Source organism: Parus major, chromosome 7, assembly GCF_001522545.3.
Source record: "Parus major isolate Abel chromosome 7, Parus_major1.1, whole genome shotgun sequence".
NCBI classification, from domain to species: Eukaryota; Metazoa; Chordata; class Aves; order Passeriformes; family Paridae; genus Parus; species Parus major.
In genome coordinates this window covers 2921228-2943932 of record NC_031776.1, presented here as the reverse complement: position 1 = coordinate 2943932, position 22705 = coordinate 2921228, and the positions used below count along the sequence as shown (strand labels likewise).

The 22705-nt window shown below is 41.6% G+C and overlaps 1 protein-coding gene across 3 annotated transcripts in view; it reads left to right on the top strand.

The window, feature by feature from the left end:
- Positions 1-22705, top strand: part of SPAG16 (sperm associated antigen 16) — a 359993-nt gene that overhangs the window by 221641 nt on the left and 115647 nt on the right. For all 3 annotated transcript variants that reach the window (XM_033516153.1, XM_015635568.3, XM_033516152.1), the window contains exon 14: positions 20206-20271. In XM_033516153.1, coding sequence (XP_033372044.1) covers positions 20206-20271 — 66 coding nt within the window. The remainder of the gene's footprint in view (positions 1-20205; positions 20272-22705) is intronic.

Here is a 22705-nt window from a genome sequence, read left to right as displayed (position 1 = left end):
TCCCCCTTGGGCTGCAGTGTTGGGGATGAGAAAAGCACATTAAAAAGTGAGAGTCTCGCCCTGTCAGTGTGCTGTACTAACAACCTGCAGATCATGGGATATGCTGAGTTGGAAGGGACCTCCGAGGAGCATCAGGATGATACTCTAAAATACAACATGTTCAGTTCTCTCTTTCTGGAATATTTTTTCCCACTCGTATTTTTAGGTAGTTCTGTGGAAAGGATTAATTTGATGCGAATGAGAGACAGACCTGCTTGCTAAAATAGTGGAGGTGGGATGAGGAATAGGACAGAATAGGACAGAATATGTCTTGGGAAGGAGCTTCAGGTGTTGGACAGTGCCAATGTGGATTGGGAGACATCAGCATGGGCTGCTGGAGAGGAGACCTAAGAAGGAGCATTTGTGTTGTAGAGTTGTATTTAAAAGTGCTCCAGGAGACAATCCTGGTGAGATTTCACATCACCCATAGAAATGGGAGCACGTGTCCATTAGCTGCCTTGCAGATGAGGTGGTGTGATGGCACTGGAATTGTGAGATTGTCAGAACCAGAAGTGGCTCTGTGGAGAGCTGTCCCTCCTGGTATCCTGAGAGCCCCAAGTGTCCCTCGCTCAGCAGCAAAGAATCTGCTGCTAATTGCATGCTGAAATTTGTGTGAAGCAATGGAAAGACATCTGTCTCCATCTCTGGGTCCATCAAGGAGACATGTTCCAGTCAGAGGTGTGACTTGCTGTGTCACTGCAGTGACAGCCAGGTTTCCTTGCATTGTAACATTTGCTAGCCTCTTCAGATGATGACAGGCTTCTCCTCTGAGTACCCTGGGATTGCTCACAGAACTTCCTCTGCATGTTTTCTCCTCATGTATATACTGGCATCTCCTTTATTTTCTTGGAACAATTAGACATAGCTCAAAAACACACATTTATCAAGGCAGTCAGCATGCAGTTACTCATCCCTGCCATAAATCCCGGTGTCCCACACTATCCCATGACAAATCCAACTGTGGGTGCACCAATCCCCTCAGAAATGTTATGTTTGGACATTTTGTGTCCTGCTTTCCTGGCATGCTGAGGTCTGTGAGCTTCTTTTCAGGAGAGCAGTCCCAAATCCCCTCATGACTGTGGGGTGATTCCAGTCCTAGAGCAGAAAAACCATCTCCAGCAGCAGCATCGTTGTCTCTCAAGTTCAGATTTCTGGCAATGGTTCACTGTGGCACTACTAAAATTAATTGTTTCAGGACTCTGAGTGTCCTGGCAGCAGCACAGGCGGAATGAGGCACTGCCAAAAAGGTACCACCAGTTGATCCCCTGGGAACTGGCTGTTCCCTCTCTGCCCAGCGAGGCTTTCAGGGCAGAAAGGATTTACCGGTAAAGACTGGTTTTACACTTTATTTAGCTCCTCATTTTCTCTAAAAATAAAAATGTGATTATGGCATTCCTGTTTTCCTTCTCCTGTGGCTCAAGCCCAGCTTCTCTGCCTCCAAGAGGGTTTCAGGCCAGTGTTTTGCAAATGATAGTATTTTACATGCCAGTCCCTTACTCAGCTGATTGTTTCTTTCCCCTCAGAAAACGTTTTGTGGAGGAGCAATAATCTTTCAGAAATAAGACATCACACTCAGATTGGAATCCCTGGGACAGAGCTGGTAGGCAAGAAGCAGAATTCAGTGACATTCAGTGACAAAGCCTTTGTCTGTGATCTTCCTGTGCTGGTGACAATGCTCCAGCATCAATGGCCCAGCTCTGCACTGTGAACAAGGCACAGGAAAGGAGGTTACTCAGTGCTGGGTGCTGATACAACTGTGCCAAGGCCTACTTTTGATTTAAACTGGTTTATATGAGATTTGTGCAAAAGCAACAGCGTTTTTACAGAATTACAGGAAGGGTGAGGACCTGTGCCCAAAGCTGGCACTTCCCAGCTCCATCCAGTGGTGCCATGCAACTGCTTTTACTGCTTGAGATGGAAAGTTGAGTTTGAAACTCTCTGCATTTGGAAATGCAGGTAGAATTGATTTGACCCAGTTAAAGTGCAAATATGTTGTATTTGTGTGAGTGTAATTGGAGTTTATAAAAAGTCAGGCTCATAGGAAATGGGATAGGCAATGCAAGATACTGTGAGGGGGAAAAAACAGGTTTTTTTCTGGGATAAAATGTGTAACATATTTGAATAATTTTGGTTTAGGGGTAGATTTTGTGGTGAAATTGGGTCCCTCTAAAACCTTTCTTTTTCTGATCTATAATATGGGGTTTGCAAGAACTGCTATAGTTTTGAAGAGTATTCTTTATTCTTTTTTTTTTTAATACATAAAATACCCCTTTTCTGCAGGCAAATGCACATATTTCCTTTAATTTAGACCCTGGAGTTTCCAGTGGAGCATGACTTGCTGTAAAGCAGAATTAAACAACTGCCACACATCTGCAAAAGTGTGTTTATATGAGTATGGGGCTGCACACCTCTTCTAAATATATTTTTCTACCCCAGAAACACTTATGAGTAATCAAGAGTAAATATTTGCATTAAATCTAAAACAATAAAGACATTGCTCTGCACTGATGATAACTAGGGAGGCAGTAAATTGTGTGTACTGGTGTAATGTTCAAAATTGGGCTGTGTTTGTGGTGACAGCCCCCATCTGCTGTCTGACTTAGAACTTTTGAGAGTTTGGTTATTAAACAAATTAATGGAGCAATTTACATTTCTTACTCACTCAACATTAGCAAGTGGATTGCATTCCCTAATTATCATGTAGGGAAATGGAAAATAAAGCTTTTCCCAAAAAATATGTATCATTGGTTCTCACACCTTTCTCCAAATTTTTTTTTTATTTTTTAACCTGCCAAAATGAAATAAATATCTGCTGGGGGTATGAAAAAATAATTCTTCTTTAACTTCCTCTTAATTAACTTTTAATGTATGCTGTTACTCAGGGATTGTTCCTTAATACTAAATGTGTCTAAACCAGAAAAACAGAATTAAATGATTTAGATAAACATCTGCTGAACACAGGGGCATAAAATTACAGATTCAGGGAAACAGTGGCTTTCTGCCAGCATTCAAAGACCAAAAAAACTTCACAAAAAATTGTTTTCCATTTCTGTAAATCTTCTTTCCTTGTGTAGATGAGCTCAGAGGAAATTATCAATTATTTACGTACAGGTAACATAGGTTACAAATGGAGCTTATGTTATATATATCTATATATATAAAATATAAACTTCCTGAGCAGCACCAAACTGCTTTATAAGCAGCACCAAAGTAGCAGAGATTTTGATGGAGCACATCTTTTTGGTATAAAAGTCAACATTTTGACTCTTTTCATTCATTTAAGACCAAGAAAAGAAAGAGTTCCATAGTTCTGCGTACCTGGCTATATAAAGTTAATCCATGCTGGTGTTAAATAACTCTGTTTAGATAAATTGGTTGTGTCTTTAGCAAATTAGAACAATCTTCATAAGTAATGTGCAGTAAGAGGGTATTAAAATAATTGCCTGCTATTTATTTGCAGCAATATTCGACTTCAGAAATGGCATAATGAAAAGAAATATTTCATGGCAATCTCAAGATTTCCAATAGTTGAATCAATACAGTAAACACAGTATAGTTTTCCAGATAATTACAGAGGCTAAGGATATGTTACAGACCTAAACACAAAATCACTCTTAACATGGTTAGAATATTATCTGAGGGAAGAGAATTTAATCATAAAAACCTGATTGATCCAATTATTTCTGTGGAAACATCTTTATTTTGGAAGATTCTCTCACATATTGGGTGGCATCCCAGTGGAAATTTTCTCCATCCCAGGGGTGAGCAGGGAGGGCTCAGTCCCAGGAAGGATTTCTGAGGTGGGCAGAGCTCAGAGCTGGGGGTGTGCAGTGCCAGGGATGTCTGACTGGAACTGGTTCTGTTAACAATTTCATCTAGAATAGATGTAGGAGCAGAACTTGGATCCCATATCCTGTAAATCAAGATGTGTGAAATGGGTCACTCGGGTACTTGTACCCCCCGTGAGCTGTGTCCTGTCTACAGAATTGTGGATTTTCCCCTTTGACAATTTTGATCTACTTTTCAATTTCTAACAATATACTTATATCTTATCAATATTTTAAAACAGGGAGTTTCTTTGATTCAGTAAGCCTTAACTTTATAAAAGGTGTTTTTCAGCACTGCTGATACTATTTTATCAACGTCATATCAGCTGATTTATTTAAACTGACCTGTTCCTTGTCCAGGTTTATTGTTAGGTCTATTTCTCACACTGTAAATTTTTGTTGAGAGCACTTCTGTTAATAACAGGATGCAAATTAAATCATAAGAGGAGGTGTAAATGTGAGTAAAATCAGGGCTGAGTGCTCAGGACTGTTTCCATGGCCCTTAGAAAATTCCTGCCCTGATGAGAAGTGTCCCACAAGTGAGGAGTGTCCCATTCCATGCCTGGAATTTTTCTTTATTGTGTGCATCCTACTGTGCCAAACCCCACAAAATGCCCTGACCAAAAGCAGGCAGAGTGATCTAAGTGATAACTTCAAGACAATATAAATTAGGCAGACCTCACTCCATCCTCTGTCATTGTTACTGTCCCATTTTCAAGAGGGATCTGGGATGGAACAAGAGGGAAGATGACAGTGTAGAGCAGATAAATCATGTTATACTTCCCTCCCAGATAGCTATGGATGGTGTAGGTTAAGAGAGAGGAAGATGATAGAAAGATAAAATCAAGGATAAATGAAAAATAAGTAGTAAGAGAGATCGATGTGAAAGCAAAGTAAGCAGTGGTGTCAAGAGAAAAACAGGGCATAAAAGAGCTTAAGGAAAGGAAACAGCTAACAAAAAATCAGGATATATTATATATTTTTGGTATCTGTTTTCTGCTTGGAAGCTTCTACCAAATAAAAGGCTCTAAAATAGCGATTGATTTGTAGTCTCTGGTGTCATTGCCCTCACTTCCCCCAAAGCCTTCTGGAGGCTGGCTGTTGAAAAGTATGAATTGCAGCAAAGAGATGATCCCTGGCAAAAAGAAGGATTGGTAATCAATTCCCTTCCTGCCAGGCAGGGCTGCACCCACCTGTCACATTTGCTGCCTGGTGTCCTGTCTGCAAAAAGTCACCAGCCATGGGGACACAGGGAGGACAATGGGTATACCAGGATGGCAAATCAACCATTCCCATTGCTGCTGAGCCCACCAGGGAGCTCTGAGGGCAGAGAGCATGCCTTGGGTTTGGTAATTCAGTTGTTTTTCAGGATGAACCAAAAACGGGGTGGCTTTTCAGGGCTCAGTGTTCCCCCTGGGCTGGTGGTCCCTGGGGGAATGATGTCCAGCTGGAGAGTGCTGGCAGCAGAAGTTGCACTCAGGCTGCTCAGGGCACCTGCTTGGGGTGGGCTCCTGTGCCACTGCAGAACAGCCAAGGTTTTCTCTCCTTCTCCTGTGCCCCAGGCACTGGGCAGACAGCCCTTTGAGGAGAAACACGGAGTGTCTGCTTAGGAGCAGGAACAGCAGAGGCTGCTGGTCCCGAGGGAGGACGGGACTGGAGGCGGTTTCGCAGCAGTTGTATCCTCAGGGAGCAAAGTGAGGTTGTGAGAGGAGGAGAACACAGCCCAGACTAAAATCCCAAAGGAGAACAGCTCTGGGACAATGTGCCAGAGCACCTGCAGTGAAAGAGGGAGCACATTCCAAGGTGTGAGCTCCTCCCTCCTCTTCTGAGGCCAAGGAACCAGGCAAGGGCCTTCAGCAAGAGCTGAGGAAGTGGAGGTGAAGGCTTTGGGTAGGAGGGCTCTCCTTGTACCCCCTTGTCATGCTCCAAGGTGGGATACAGGTGTTCAGCAGGTGTCCTTAGAACCTGGCCATGAGGTAGGGTGGGAGACTGAGGATGAGCCCATCTCACTGCCACCTGCCTTGGCAAAGGTCCTCTCGGCCCTCCTGCTGGGGATACAGAAGGAATAAATAAAAACACAAAAGAGGAATTACTAAAACTGTCCCTTGATAACCAAATGGTTGATCATAAATTGGAGTGTCTATGCAAATGAAGTAAATAATTAAAAACTCCAAGAACAGCACTGACTAGGTGGTTGATGGCTGGCAATTATAAACACTGAATTTTTAATATGCATACATCTAAGGAGCCAGTAAAAATTAGCTCCTAGACTAATGGACTTGCCTTTCTTCCAAGGCAGAATTTTAATGAGAGCATTATTTATAGCAGAGACCAAGAACGAGCATTTTCTTGCTCAGTCTCATTTCTTCTTTGCTGGCACTTTATTCATTAACCTCTGAACTTCTCTAGAGAAGAATAATGCCCTACACAGTGGAGGGCAAAGATCACCCTGACCCCCTGAAATTAGTCACGGGTCGGGTATTGTTAAGAGAGTTACGTCTTCTAACAAATAATATTCATAAAACCCTGTTGGTGATATGTCCTCATTTCCTGCTGCTTTCTGGGTCATTTATCTGCACTTCAGTTCACTGAAGAGAAAATGAGCAGGATGTGGTGTCTTGTAGTGCAGAGCTTCTCGTACCATATTGTTTTCTACCATGCAACACCATGAGATTTTAGAATGTTATTTGAAAATTTGTAGAGCTGGCATGCAAGTTCTAGGTCATGTGCATTTTAAAGGGCTTTATGTGTTTTCCTTTTGAGCTTCTTTTTGTTAAATATTTTTGTTATGATAATTTTTTTTCTAATTTAAGGAAAAAACACTTGTCTGTCTTTTAGTAATCAGTAAAGCTCTGGCTTAAATGGAAAAGTACTAAACCAATAAAATTAATGAAAGAACTTTGCTTCTCAGATCAGGAGATGTCTGTGATGCTGACCCTAGTGATGAGGGAGACAGGAAAGCAGAAGGAGCAAAAATGAAAATAGTATGTTGGGAGGTTGTAATCAAACCCAAATGAAAGCTTTTTATCAAAGAAGGCACTTCTCATTTTAAAAAGGTATCATTTTTTTTGCCTTTGCCTTCTGAAAAAACAAAGCTTAGCTTGCACTTCATTCTTTGCTAATCAAAATTAGGTGTTGAAAATGTTCACCTGCAGAGTTCTTTTAACAATGTTCTTGAACCTGGATGTTCAAATGGCTGAGCCCAGAGATGATCTCTGCATAAGAAGTACCATTTAATTTGGAAGATGCCTGAACACTGCTCTGGAGCAGAGCTGTTGATGTGCATGTCTATTGCAGATCATTTATTTTCTGAATTAATTTGTAAAGCTCTTTGGGTTTTGACAGTCATACCTGCTTTGAGATATATCTGTGTATCTCGGGAAGTTACCAGATCCGTTTCTGACTCAGGAATTGTTTCATCTTGCTGAGATAGGAGGGGATTTGGGAATGTTGGTAACTTTCCATCACCTTTAACAGGATACAAAGTGAATGGACATCTGACTGCATATAATGGGAACATACAAGATGTCAAAGTGCATTTTTGATATGAATAGCAAGTTTAAACTGGAGAACCAAGAGTGGGGACAGCAGAGAAACTGTTCAGTAAGAGAACTTTCCTCACTTGTAGCTGGTTTTGTATGTCAGTGGCTGGGAAAACTGGAGCAGATGTGCCAGGACACAGCACTTCCCGTGATGGGAAGTTGCAGCTGGGACAGAAAAGGAAGTCTCTTGTCCAGTGTTACTTGAGTAGCCTGAGGGTGACTGGGAAATGAGAACTCTGAGCCATGAATTGTCCCATCACATCACATCACATCACATCACATCACATCACATCACATCAGGGCTGCTGACTCTTGGGGAAACATCCCCTGTGCAAAGCCAGCCAAGACAGCATTGCAGTGCTGAGGGAAGGTCTGAATGAACTGAAGTGCTCCTCTGATTTTCCCTTCCCTGCCCTAGTCCTGGTGGAATAACTCCATGGTGTAAGCATTTGTTTTCCATGCATGGAACTTCTCCACCAAGCCTACTACAGCCTCCACCTGCCTGCCTGAGCTTGCACTTGTTTTCCAGTCCTCCTTCCCCGCTCTCGGATTTGCAGATATTTCCTGAAAGTGTATTTGTTTCACTCCTTACACACATTCCCACTGGAATTCCAGCTCCAAAAATCCTGGCCATTTTCTCTAATGAGGGATAAGTAAGAGAGTGTCAACATCTTTCCTAACAGCTACTGGAGAACTTCAGAAGACTAAAAATCTCAGGCTCTCCCTGATTCAATTCAAACTCCTGTGCTTTCCTCAGGTTCAGGTATTCACCACAAGCACCCACAGCTCCCAAAGCTGTTGCTAGTCCATGTGGGAGCCTCCTGCCCCTGCACAATTCCCCCTGGGGACATATTGGGAACACAGGGAATTGGTACCTGCCTGTGTCTCACAGCCTCTTCTCCAGCCTTGACTCTTCACTGCCTCCAGTTCACACAGTCCAGGGGCTCCTCCTACTTAAAGATTTGTCCCCCAGCCCAAATTTGTGCTCTAGCCTCACCCAACTTTGGGGTGAACTTGCTGTGTGGGCAATAACATGCCCCGATTTTCTTGGACATGCCCTGTTCTCCAAGGCTGTCTGTAGAGAAGACCTTTCAAGAAGAAGCTGTGAAGTGACTTGCTGACAGATCTTTACCAAGATGAACCCAGATGTGGTTCCTGTAGGGTGCCCTTTCATCCACCAGCCAGTCCAAATGCTGGTGAAAGCCACTCTGCTCCCATTTTAACTGGGGGCTTTTCAAGTTGTCTCTTGTATTTCATTGCTCCTTTGATTATTACATTCATTCTGTCTTGAAAGACTCATGGCCTTTGGTAACTGCATGTCCTTTTTTCCCTTCTTTTCCTTAGAAACACTGAATATATTACAGAAAGTAAAAACAGAAATCTTTAGTTTTGCCCTCAACCAGCTGAGGGCTTGGCAGCTGCAGGATTCCAAAGCAATGGGAATGTGAGGAAAGAAAACATAATGGCAAAGAAAAACAAAGAAGTGACTTTCTATAGTGTGAAACGTTGCAAACAGGAATGTTTCATATTTCCCCCGCTGTCAGTGGAAGCATTCAACAACAAATCAATAGTGCCCAGCAGGCAGTGGTTCCCTTCCTTCATTTTAATCTGTGCAGCTCATTGTGGCATCAGGAGAGCAGCAGTGCCAGGAAAGGGGAATGATTTCTACCAGGATTGGGTTGCTGCTCCTGCACCCTCTTTCTCAAAACAAATTCCTGGGGGGTTTGAGGCTTTAATTTGACTTCTTGGAGAATCAGAACAGAGACATTTCTGTTGTCCCTGGCTGCTCCTCCCATCACAATGCTGAAGGCTGTGCTGTTCTCTTGCTGGTTTCACACTTTAATTTCCAGGGATTCTGCCATAGTGCTGTGACATAGGAAGGTTACCATTCCCAGGGCAGAGGAAATAGGAAGAGAAAAAGAATCCCAATATCAGCTTCTGAGTGGCAAAGGCCTGTGTTAGAGACCCACCCATTCAATCACTGCATGGAACAAGGGCAGATATTCATGAAATGAAGCTCCCACAGGAGTTGGGGTAAGAAATACATTAATTAAAGCACTCTGCAGAATAGTGGGTGAAGAAATGCATAACATTTCCACTCCATTTTGTGCTACACTGAGCACTTTTTTGACCTTCAAACAGTAGATGGAAATGTGATGTTGAAAGCATTCATACACACGGGGAGTGCAACTCGATTGTTTCCTCTGCAGTCCTTTGTAGGGGGAAAAAAACCAGGAGAAATATGATGGTGTTACCATATTTGCAGCTGTAGTTGTTTAGAACTCAGGCAGACTAACATTAACAAATGATGATAATTAGGCTTGATTTGCATATTAAAATTGTCTTAATTAAACACTGATTCAGTAAACGTTTAAAGGCTGTAATCGATCTTTTGCAGGCGCTCTTGGTTATTTATATGATCTAATAAAGGCTGGAGGCTTTGTTAATGAGCCCTCTATTTCCTAACTTGTATGTGTCAATGAGATTATTTCACCGACAATTACAGAGCCGGCTGCTGTTAATAACTCACCAACCCCAAGGCTGGAGCTCTTTTGTCTGAGGCTCCTTTACTGCTACTCTGCTGTTTACATCTCCTTGCTGCTCAAGGAGCACAGCCCTTCCTTTCCTGGGGAGATATCCCAGGGCAGAGATTTCACTGGGAGATTTTGTGACTGTAAAATCAAGCTGGCGGTGTCCTGTGAGCTGTTTGAATAATGGATCTAATATTTATACAGCACTGAGCTCACTCATAGTTACATTTGGTCCCAGATCTAATCCTGGCAAAACTGACAGGCTGAACTTTGTGAGAAACTTTTTCTTTAATTTAAGAGGTAATGTAATCATGCTGTAATTTTACAAGAGGCCTCTGCAAAGGCTGCCAGAAGTTTTTCTCCTCTTCAGTGTTGCTGCAATCTTTTGCCAGGACATGAATATCTAGAGAAAATGGTGCTAAAACAGGTGAAGAGCTCTTGCTTCTCTAAACGCTAAATGTTGTTATCGCTCCTGACAAACGCATTCTTGGAAAATTTCATGTTGCTTTGGCATGTTTTTTTCAGATTTTTTTCCTTATTTGACAGCTTCTTGCACATGAAAGATTGTGTATTTATGTACATATGTGTAACTTTTTAATGACATATGTTTAATTTTTTCATTTTATTGTGGGGTATTCCCACTAAAGATTTACTAGTTAACCCTTCTACTCCTGCTTCTTTGAAGGTGACATAAATAGCTGCATGCTCTGGTCCTGTAAGTCCAGTCACCCAGTTCTGGTGCTGGTATTGATGGATTAAAAACTATATTTGTTCCTATGTCTTTTCAGTCATTAAGTTTATTGGGAAACATTAGTAAACTTAACAAAACTAAACCACTAGAGTATATTTTTACTGATTAAAATAATTATGTTGTGGAGTGATCAATAAACTCTTTAAAGCCTGTAGAAATTTCAAAATTGGTGTTTTGCCTAATTCCATTTGTATCAGGACTGAATACAGGTTTTTATTTGGAACAGGAATGATATGATGAAAATAAAGCTTAGATATCCAGCAGAACTTCCTAAAAATAGAACTACTCCCATCACTACCCAGACCTTCTTGCAATACTTCCTTTTTTCTCTAGAAAACTCTACTGTTGAAAATGTTGGTGTGAATTTGATTTCAAATACTTACAGAGTTCTGAATTTGAAATTGCAGAAGATTGGGAATATTTTTGATGGGCTTTTACAAGAATTTTTTTTCCTTTTGTTCAGAATCTGTAGATGGTGGAAGCAGGATCTGGTGTAGAGAATCTGTGGACAGTGTGTTTATAAGAGCTGATTGCAATGTTTTCTCCTCTTCCATTGGTGATTTTTTTAATTTTAATTTTGATACTTAAAGACTTTTTTTAAACTGCACAGTCACTTTTTTTTCCTTATTTTTATTTTTTCTTGCAGGGACTTCTTTTTCCAATGAATAACTTCGTCAGTGTTTCTAGACAAATAGTCTGGATTCTCTTCTCTGATCCTGGTTATTCAGGTCAACAATGCTGTTATTCCCAAAGCAGCAGTAGCTGGGAAAAGCAGATCATGGTGAGCAGGTGATGTGCTTTCCCCTTCCATTCAGATCCTGGTTGCTTTGCCAAGCCCCCTTCTTTGGGAAGTCAATTCCCATCCTGTTGGTTCATGGAGAAATAGAGATCAAAGAAGAGCCTGCCTTTGCAAAGCTATTCAGCAGTGCTGGTTGGTGGCAGAGAGCTGCAGCCATGTTCTGTTAGGTTTGCCCTTTTTTGTTGTTCTTATTTTGATCTTTTTTGCTGTGCATCTGCCATTTGAAACCTGGCTGAGATGCATTTGATGTGTGGTGACTGCCAGAACAAAATTCACACTGTGAATGCAGCAGTCTTACAAATTCCTTTATTCCCATAGAAGTAAACCCTCTCCCAGTAGCTGTCAGACAAGTAAGAACTTTGATCTTACTGGCTTACTCTTGATTTGTGTTGGCTCTTTGAAGAGAAGAAATTTTTATTTTTTTTTAAAGTTTGGGCCACCTTCCTTGTCTTACTTAATAAACACACTTGTGTATGTACCTGCTTTTGTCTCTGTACTGGCTTTTGCAGTAAAAGCCCTTGGTTTTTCCTTTCTCCTGCTATAAAAAGAAAATAATTGTTCCAATAGGAATTCACAGAAGACAACAATTTGGTATTTTGGCCAAAATTTAGCTTCAGTTTTTAAGAGCACTAAAGCCCTTCAGACACATATGCAGCTTCTCATAGTCTCATAGATAAGGAGGAAATTATTTCCCACATGTAGTGCTCTCACTTTTTCTTATATATAATTAAATTAAGTATTCATTGTTTTATTCTGCCTTCGTATAATTTAATTTTCAAAGCCAACAGAAATGATTTTGTATTTTTTCTAGGCTTGCACTACACTTGTAACTTTTTCAGTTATATTCCACCAGAAGCTTCTCCTCATTTATAATTCATCTTTTTGATCTTTTTTTTACATTAAAGCAATAAAGTTCGTGGTGTTTAATTTTAGGCAGCCCTACCAGGTTCCTATCATTCAGGCATTGCTCTCCTGGAAATGGCTGGTCTGTTCTGCAAAGCAATGGAATGCTAAGTTAATTGAAAGTGCTGCAAAGTTTCGGGGTTAATCTGTGGCTAACGAGCTCCAGCACATTACTCACAGCAGGATTTCCCTGGCCATCCCTGCCTGGAACATTGAAATTCCCGGAGTTACACCCTAGAGGAGGAATGCAGTTGTGGAATTTGGCTTTCCTGGTGCTGGCAGGGTGATGTCTGTTCAGCAGCTTCTGCTAATGAACCCATCTGCCAATACCAACCAGGGCAGTAATACACAGCTCTGCTCTCACTGAAAGAATTTCAATATCTTGGAGGGATTTCTTTATACTGTTTATTTTCTTGTAGAGGAATGATGGGTCCAGCAAAGGCAGTTCTTCCTGCCCTCCCTGCCTGTCCTTTTGGGGCCATGCAGGTGGGACTGTGTTCATGTGTGATCTCTTCAACTGCATGTGACATTTCTCCCTGTTCACAGTTACAGGCAAGGATCTGCTTCCCATAAAACCTCTGTTCCTCCTTATGGAGCTGGAAGTTTGATGTCTCTTACCGGAGCTGAGTGACGAGAGAATCCCACACGGTCATGTCTGTTTAAATACTGCCTGTGGTTTCAGTCTTCTGCAGACTGCAGTACAAAAATCCAAGTGTCAGTAGAAGACAAAAAGATAATTCACTTTCATCTAGAGAACAAAGCTGAACAGAGGAGCTTTTTCAACTTTTTTAATTCATGAAACATTTATCTTAGAGTCAGGTTATATTATGCTGGCAAGAATATAATCTGTCAGCATTTCTACTATAAACTCCTGTTTTTAAGGTTTTTTAGGAGAGCCTCAGAGGTTCACTTTGAACAGATTTAGCATACAAGGTCTTGGCCTAGAAACATACTTCTCGTCCCAATTATGAAAAATTAATATGCCTGCAACATCAGTGCAAAAGGTATATTAATACCAGATTCAGGTGAAAGTTGAGATCTACACAAATGAGGTAATTCAAGGGTATTCCAGAGCAAGGTTAATTAAGTTTTTTTGATATATTTAATAGCAGATGTTACTAACTGTGAAGTGAAAGAAAGGCTGGTCTGTGATGAAAAGCATGGTGTTGGGCTTAGCTGGCAGGCAGAGCTCTCTTTCTAGTTTTTATTACCTACCAGATTTAGAAAAATGCTGCTTCTTGAGTTTTTAATGTATCACTGTATGAAAGTTGTTATAGAAGTTCATGCATTTTAAAGAGATTGAAAATTATTTCCCATTTCTTTGGGAAGATGTAGTGAATAAAGTTTTTTTAAAAAAACAAGCCCATCAGCTGATGTACTTCAGTTTTGGTGCACACACCTGCCTCTGTGAATCCTTGTGTAACAGAGCACACAAATGGTGGCAAGTTAATTTTATTCCCCAAAGAAGGGATCTGGGACAAAAATCCCAGATTTTTTTTATTCCCAAGGAAGGGATCTGACTAATGCCCTGGCCTTACCCCTGTCTAACACCCAGAAACCTTCTCTGTGTGATTCTTCCCCCCAGGGTCCATTCCAAGTGACGAGAACAGAAGCAAACTTTGCACTGACAGTTCTGTGCTCGAGTTTATGGAGTAAACCCTGTGGTGACAGATGGTGACACTGCTCTCCAGATTTGCTCTGTGCTCACTGCTCGGGCACTGCACTGATTGTGCCCATGAGAGATGGATGCAGCTCTGCCCTGCTGGGAGTGCAGCCCTCTGGGTGGAACAGAGGGGGCAGATGGAGAGAGCGGCTCTGGCTGCAAGCAGGGCTGGCCTGGGGGGCACACACAGAGCCGGGGGTGTGCAGGGGGCTGCTGGAATGGGTTATTAACACAGAATAGCCTGAGCTGCAGGGACCCACAAGGATCACAGAGTACAACTCCTGGCCCTGCAGAGGCACCCCAGCACTCTGTGCCTGAGACCATTGGCCAAACGCTCCTGGAGCTCTGGCACCTTGGGGCTGTGACCATTCCCTGGGGAGCCTGCTCAGTGCTCCTTATCATCTGAGGGAAGGATCTTCCCCAAATATCCAACCCAAATGTCCCCTGACACAACTTCAGGCCATTTCATTGGGTCCTGTCACAGGTCCCCACAGAACAGAGATCAATGTCTGCCCCTCCTCTTCCCCTCACAAGGGTGCTTCAGGCCCCGATGAGTCTCTCCCCCATCTCCTCCAGCTGAACAGACCAAGTGCCCCCAGCTATTCCTCACACAGCTTCCCCTCAAGGCCCTTCACCATCTTTGTTGCCCTTTGGATGCTTTCTGATAGCATAATATCTTTCTTACATTAAGGAACCCAAAGCTGCCCCCAGCACTGGAGGTGAGGCTGCCCCAGCCCAGAGCAGAGAGGGACAATCCCCTCCCTGGCCAGGCTGTTCCCCAGGACAGGGATGTTCCTCCTGGCTCCAGGGCTCTGCTGACTCAGATCCAACTGGCCAGGATCCCCAGGTCCCTTTCTGTGGTGCCTCTTTCCAGTATCTCATTCCATGTCCATGCACGCAGGGTTGCCTCAGCCTGGGTGCCTTTTCCCTTGTTGAACCTCACGTGGTCGGTATGGGCTGGGAGAGGAAGGAGCTGTCTTGCAGAGATAGAAGGAGCAGACAGTTTTTGTGTTTACCCATCATAACCCATGAAAATGAGTTTTCTCTCTCCTAAACATAACCTTTTGCTCTCATGAAGAGATCCAAGTCCCTTTTGATGTCTCCATGCACTCATTTCATGGCAAGGATGTAGGAGATTTCCTTTGGCACAGGAGGACAGCGGATCTGCTGGATCTGCCACATTCCCTGTGGAGCTCCCCTGTGCTGGCTGAGGCTGACAGGCCATGTTGTGGATAAGGCATGGGAATAAGAAGGATGCACAATTTTAATTTTGCACTTTGCTATGAAAATGGGAAAATCTTGTACAGGTCCAATAAGGAAGGAGGAGGTTAGAGCTTCCCAGTGAGTCAGTAGCCAGAAATCACAGTACACTGAACACTCCTTGCTTTAGGAAAAGTTCAAGTCCAACCAAGGGAGCTTCCAAAGCATTACAGTGTTTGATTTGCAGGGAAAATTCTACCTATGTAAACTCAGAACTTTAGTTTTGCCACAAATACAATTAATCCTTTCATGAAGAACTGTTGGGTGATTTTGTTTGTTTTTAATAAAGAGAATGAGGTGAACATTTCCACAGATGAGTGTTTCATGGTTTGAACACTTTTCTCAGTTTAGTCCTTCTGAATGAACATTATTTCTTTGAGTTAATTTCTAAATGAACCAAGAAATTACAAATAAATCTCCTATCAGAACACTGTTTAGATAAATCTCATACTCAAATGTTATCTAAAAGCTCATATCAAACTCATAATTACCTATTGTGACAAGGATATTACACCCAGCTTGATGTAATGGATTTGTTATCTTGATTCTGGACTTGCAAAGTAAGTTTGTTCATGTGAGGTGTTCATGTACAGCCAGGCATTCAAAATCCAGAAAGAAAACCAAAAGAGCAGAGTTTGAGAAACATGACACCCTGCTGGTTTTGGCTGTGTGTTTTCTCCAGAAGTACTTGCAGTATTGGCAGTTTTATTTTGTTGATGCTGAAATGGTGATTTTAAAAAAAAGTATAGGAGGATTCAGCTGCTGTGTTACATAGTTAAAGGTTGAACTTAATTATTGCAATGCAAAGAAGCAAAGAAGAAAATTAATTATGATTGTCTTCATCCCGTCTTGTCTTACCCTGGTATTCCTGTATCTATGTGGATACACAATAGGGAGGATTTACAGCAAAATTTTACTATTGATTCCCAAATCTTGGGCTTTTATCCTTTGAAAGTAGGAACAAAAAAATAATTTGAATTTAGAAACCTTGTTTAACTACCTTTGCAGCAGGATTACTGCTTGCAGATCCATAGCTCCAAGGATCAGACTGCTTTTCCACAATACCAGATTTCATTCTAACCAAGGAATGTTTTCCCTCTTGGGAGTTTTTTAGGTAGCTCCAGTCCAAGGCAGGCAATTAATGCTTGAGTTCAGGGGAAGCTGAGAGCTTGATAGACTCCACAGCATAATGCCAGGGTGTTTCTAACCATTGATTCTACTGTTAATTTCTGGATTTCAGACTGGAAAATTATATGTGTATGCATGTGTGAATAATAATTTAACAACCCCAGAACCTCAATGATGCAGAACACTTTATATTTTGTGTTCTTTGAATGTTGCTGTTATCTGTGTATTTCCTGCAGAGGAAGAATGTGTGGTTATTAATGTAATTGGACAATAGCTCAAGGAGGGAATGGAACTCAGATTTCCTCCATTAATATTTCCATCAATACTCAGTTGACAATAATAATATGTTTTCCATGATTTATACTGCTGGAGTGTCCCATGCAATGAGACTGGATAGACCCCATGGGTTAGAGGTGGGGGAAATGGGCCTTTTTCCAGTTTCAGAGTTCTGCTCTGGTGTTTTGTTGCTGTTCCTGCTTTCAGTTTGTGATTGTTCCCTCTGTAAAGGGCGATGGTCAGTGACACCTTCAGGCTACAGAAAAGGACCATAATTTTCCCCTAACTAAGAACTGTCCTAATGTCAATCTCCTTCTTTTTACCTGCTCTTTTCCTTGTGATAAAAGTCCCAAATGTTTGTTCTTGCTCAAGTTGAATCCTAAAGAAATTCATTGAAATGGCAGCTGCACCCAAGTGGTTGTGGGCATCCTGTTCATTTCCACACTTCATGAAGCACTGGTGGTGCTCCAGTGGATTATTTTATAATTAAAGCCTGAAAAGAAGAATGCATGTGCAAAAGGGATTTCATCGATTTAATGCTGAGATCTAGGTGCTGAAAGCTCAGAGTTAGCTTGAATTCTGGTCCACAGAATATCTATTACTATTTGGTTTTTTTCCTGAGCCACAGTTAAGTAGTAGCTTTCTAGATTTGTTTTTATGTTTGCAAAACTCAGATTTCCCATTGTTGGTAAAGAAAACCCGAGCTGTGCACTGAATAAAAATAAAGTGGCATTTTGGAAATTAAGTTCTGATAGTATTGAGAAACACTTTTCAGAACCATTACCTTTGTCTCTTTTTATTATCTTTGTCTACTTTTATTATCATTATTATAACTTTTATTAAAATCCTTTTCAGAGGGCTTATACTGAATTGACTTATAGAGGGAAAGCTGAAAGTTAACATCCATTTTGTGCAGCATCCATGTGGTTTTCTTTTTTCCACTGGTTTGTGGAATGCTTTTTCTGTGTTTGTGGAAAGGTTAGTGTGTGTGTGTTGGTATTTGAGAGTGTCTGAGGGTAAATAGTACACCCTGCTGAGCAGCAGTTATTTTACAAGGGCTACTTTTTACATGCAAAACATGCACCCACTCCTGGTTTGTTACCATGGGCTGGGTGCAATCGATATCGCTGCTGGGCCACAAGATACATCTCATGTCCTTGACACTTTTTCTCATTAGACTGCTTATGTTATCTTTGTCTCCTATCCTGTTACCTTTATCAAATTAATTTGCCTGTCAGTCCTAGGGAATTTTGTGTAATCTTATTTCTATTCCAGCAGTGAATTTGTAATTAAAAAGTAATTGTTTAAGTTTTCCTTGTATCAGCATTTATTGGTTCATGTTTTATTACTTAGAAATCACAGAATCACAGAATCTGCTGGGCTGGAAGGGATCCACTGGGATCATCAATCCAGCTCCTGGCCCTGCACAGACACCCCAGCAATCCCACCCTGTCCCTGGGAGTGTTGTCCATACATTCCTTGGGCTCTGTCAGGTTTGGTGCTGTGCCCATTCCCTGGGGAGCCTGGTCAGTGCCCCAGCATCCTCTGTGGGAAGAACCTTTCCCTGTTATCCAGCCTATATCTAATACTGAACTTATAAATATGCAGGGGTTTTGGAGTGGGTTTTTTAGCACTCTTTCCCCTCATAACTGTTGAAAACTATGAAGGACTCAAGAACTGTGCTCTGACGACCTTTTTATGCTTAAAGTGGATAGTGTGCTCTTTAAATACAGAGCTTTTAATAGTTCAGAGCCTTTTTCTCTTGTTGCCTTGCAATCCTTTTATAGGAATAATACCAATTTCCTAGTATGATCACAATAGCCATGTGGCCTTGGAGCAGAAACTACTTCAGCACAAGAGAGGTAAATGCAAAACACAATGAGATACAAAATGGCACTTGCCAAAGTTGCCTGCTCCCTTCTTTGGGTGACATTTTTTTAAACAAAAGGAATTCTGAGCAGCACTAAATGCTGGGCTTTATCAGAGATTTGTATTCTAATGCCATATGAGCAAGACTGGAAAGAGCCTCCTTGGTCTCCGAGTCCCAGCAAAAGATCACATACAGGAGAAGGTCATTTATTTCCAGACTTTTCAAGCAGCTTCTTATAGTAATGAGATTTTTTTTTCATCCCCACTACTTGGAGTTGAGTAAGTTTCTGTATCTCACTGTTCAAGAACTGTCTTCTAATTTTCCACTGGAATTTATCTGCAGATAATGAATCCCCATATGTTCCAGCGTCAACACTGCTCTTCAGCCTCAACAGCTCCTTTCCCTCTTTGCTCTTAACCCCTGAGATATTTACAACAACAATGTAATCCCCTTCAACTGCTGCTTTGTTGGACTGAGTTCTCCTAAGTGGTTCAGAGATATAATATGAACCACAGAGCATTATCGAGGAGTGTCCCTCCAGAATTACTTTGTGGTCAAACCTCATTAACTGCTTTCTGAAAGGGCTTGTTGCAAGCAGTGAGAATATGCTGCTAGACATGCTGGTGATAAAATGTAGGAGGTTTTGTCAGTGAAAAAGAAAATTCAAATTTCTTGTGTCAGAGTAGGAGTGATTTCTTTTTTTTTTTCATCAGGAAAATAAAAATGGGATTAAGCTGATGATATAAACTCCAAAAGCATGGCAGAGGTATGATTAACCTATGTTACCCCTGCTCCTGAGATTGATTCAGGAACAGGATGAGTTGTGGAATTTCAGACCTTGTGTTTGAGTTTTTTCAGCTCTCCAGAAAAAAATGCAACAAACTGTCTTTCAATTGCAGTGTTAATAAAATGCTTTCTTAGAGTGAAAATTTGTCCTTCAGCATATGATTGCACTGCTCCAAGCTGGGCTTCACTTTTAACAGGAAGTATTTTTTAATCCATGAAACCAGTGGTTTCTTATGAAAACAGAGAAGGGCATCTCTTTTCAATACTCCTGTCTTAGCATCCTGAAGATTTCAGGTTTTTTAGGAGATACTGTGCTTGGATAGCTCCTGTACTGAGAGAACAAGCCAAATATCAGTGATGACATCTGACATATGTTACTGCACTATGTAGGTCACTTATGGCTTAATGTGGGAAATGACAAAAGATAATTAATTTTGATTTAATGTCTGTGATTCCTTAAGGAAGCCTTTAACGGTGGGTGAGGAATATCAAGAGACATGTACTCACTCACTGCCTGGGAGCAAGAGCTAAGTCTTGTGGAAGGAGTGATTCCCCCTTCTAATTCCAGCCTTCCAGCCAGGGAGATGGATTTACTTGGGGATATTTGAATGCACCTTTCCTGCTGGCTAGTATGTGAAGTAAGGAGATACATCCTTAGCAATAGTGCAAAATGTGTTCCTGCTCTAGCAACCAGGAGCTGGCCTTTTAGCACACAGTGTGTCTTGATTTTCACACAGACATAATATCAAGGTCTTCCTGTTGACACCAAGGCTATAGAATAACTTATACTGCTGTAACTTATGTAAATGCTCTTTTTGTTTCATTCCTAGGGTCTCCGTGTTTACACATTCCAGGGTCACGTGCATTCCTGTAATCACGCTACATTCAACAAGAAGGTAAGTTCTGCATGTGAATTTCCTTTTTTAATTCCCTTTAACCATCATGTTCCTTGCTCTGGCCCATACTGTCCTGTTCCTTGGTGACACAGAGAGCTCTGGGGCTGGATTCAGCATCAGTGGTGGCTCAGAGTGGTTCCACCTGCCAGCCAGACCAGAGCCCCAGTGCCTGGTACAATAGAGCTGCCCCCTCCTTGCTGCTCCCTCCTTCCTCCTTTGATCATTGTATGATGTCTGAACCATTCTCCTCTCTTGAGATCGTTGATTACTTTATTTAAATGTAATTTTTGGTTGGTTTTTTTCCCCTGGCTGGTTAATTTATAGTTGTTGTCTGAAAGGACATTTTGACCAGGACTGGTGACAGACTGCTGTCTGAATGGTAACTTTGGAAGGGGAGGAATTTCTTCTAAATGGTTCTTAGAGGCCATATGAAATAATCTGAAATGACCCAAACATTTGTGCTGTATGATTCCTGCAGCTCTCCTGGCCACACTGCTCTTTAAAACACGTGTGGAAATACTGAGGCATGTGCTGGTTTCTGCTGCCACTAGCAGCTTTTTCTCTCAGAGACCATCTTTCCCGAAAAATAACTTTGTGGTGTTCCTGCTCCCTGTGCTCCCACTGACACCTTCATTACAGACAGAACAAAGTACTAATTTTTCCTGCAGGAGATCCTGAAGATTCTCCCCTTGCTCAGTATCAGCTGCTGCTTTGCCAACTGCTCTGCCAGCCCTGTGTGTTTGTAGGGCAAACCCCAGGGGCTGGCACAGCAGAAGGTATGGGATAAACTCATGTCAGGGAGGGGAACTGGAATTCCCAAGGCATCTTAATTCTTTCTTGGCCATGTGCATCTGTCTGTATTTGACAGGCTCAACCTGCCTCTCAGTGCCCTGAGACACTGTGGTGGGGAACAGAGAGTATTTAACAGGAGCAAGCGTGGCAAGGGAAATACTGCAGAGATACCACAGCACTGTCTTTAATGTGGGTATTAATTTACAAAGGGCCTCGTGTGACCTGTAATGATTAGCAGGAAGCTGAAGGACCACGTGCTGATAACCTTCCAGATAAGCATGTAGTTTTGGTAAGGAATATTCCATTAACTCTAGACTAAAATCAATGGTTTATATTCTCAGGGATTGAATTAGTGAAAATGGAAATGTTTGGTGCAGCACTGGTCAAAGAGAGTGGGGAACATAACTTCAGAGGCTGTGATTGCAATTGTATAAGGTAACTCTGCTACTGAAAAATTAAGTAGTGGCCCTGAGTTATACAAGTAACAGTTGTCCCACTGGCTTGCTAGCAAAGCAAGTGCTGTATTTCAGCCATTATAGCATTTGAGAACCATTTTCTTACCCTCTAGTGCTTGCTCACCAAAAAATTAAGATATTCAACCCTGAGCAAGCTGATTAAGGTGTTTTGAGTGTCAGTATTTTTGTTTAAAAATACATCTTTTATGAGGAAAAATATTTTTATAGAAACAGTTATATTTTCAACAATACTTTCATGGAAAAGATTTTGGACATTGATCATGGATTGTTTGGACAAAGTGCAACAGTACTTCCAGGGTGTCCAACCTAATTCTTATACCTGGCCTAGGAAGTCTACAATGACAAAACTGAAGGCTGATTGCTGAAAAAAACCCTACTTATATATATATTTTTTTAAAATTGTTTGTTTGTTTGTTTGTTTATTTTCTTATATCCTAATGTCTGCACATCCCATTGCCAGAAGTGTTGCCTACATGGTCACACTCTGTGGGTTCAGAGCTGTGATGGTGGGAGATCCCAAGGGATTCACTCCTTTTTCTGCTGGGACACAGGTCAGCTTGAGTGGGCTCCTTCATCACTTCAGTGGGCTTGTGGCAATCCTGTCTCAGGCTGTTTGGTGCCAAAAGGAGTTCAGAAAAAATATGAAATTCTAATTATAAAAGAACATGGAATGAATTTTCTAGTAAGATCAGAAAGCCATCCAGGCAATGTGTCCAAATATTAAGGGCTATTTTTGGCGAAGAGTATTGTGTGAAGAAGAAGCTAAAAAAGAATTATGCATTTATACAAATTGAATAAATCCTCATTAAGCTCTGTGAAACTGATTCAATCTGAGTTATTTACTACACCATGCCTCTGAAACTGTAGTTAATAGGGGTTTTTTTGTTAAGTGGGCAAGGTTTGCAGCCAGAACTCTTATTAGAACAGAGATCCTCTAATTAGCCCGCTCTCTATGGAACAAAACTGCCAGCTTGGCACCTGGAATGTGCCTATTTGTTGAGTCCTGCCTTGCTGGGAAACAGGAGTCACAGTGCCCTGGAGAAACCTCTGCACTTGTGGTTGTGTCAGGACTTAACAGATAACACTTCCAGCAGCATTTAAATCCTGATGTTTTCCAAGTTAGTTCTTTGCCATTGGAATGCTTGAGAAAATTTGAGCAAAACTCA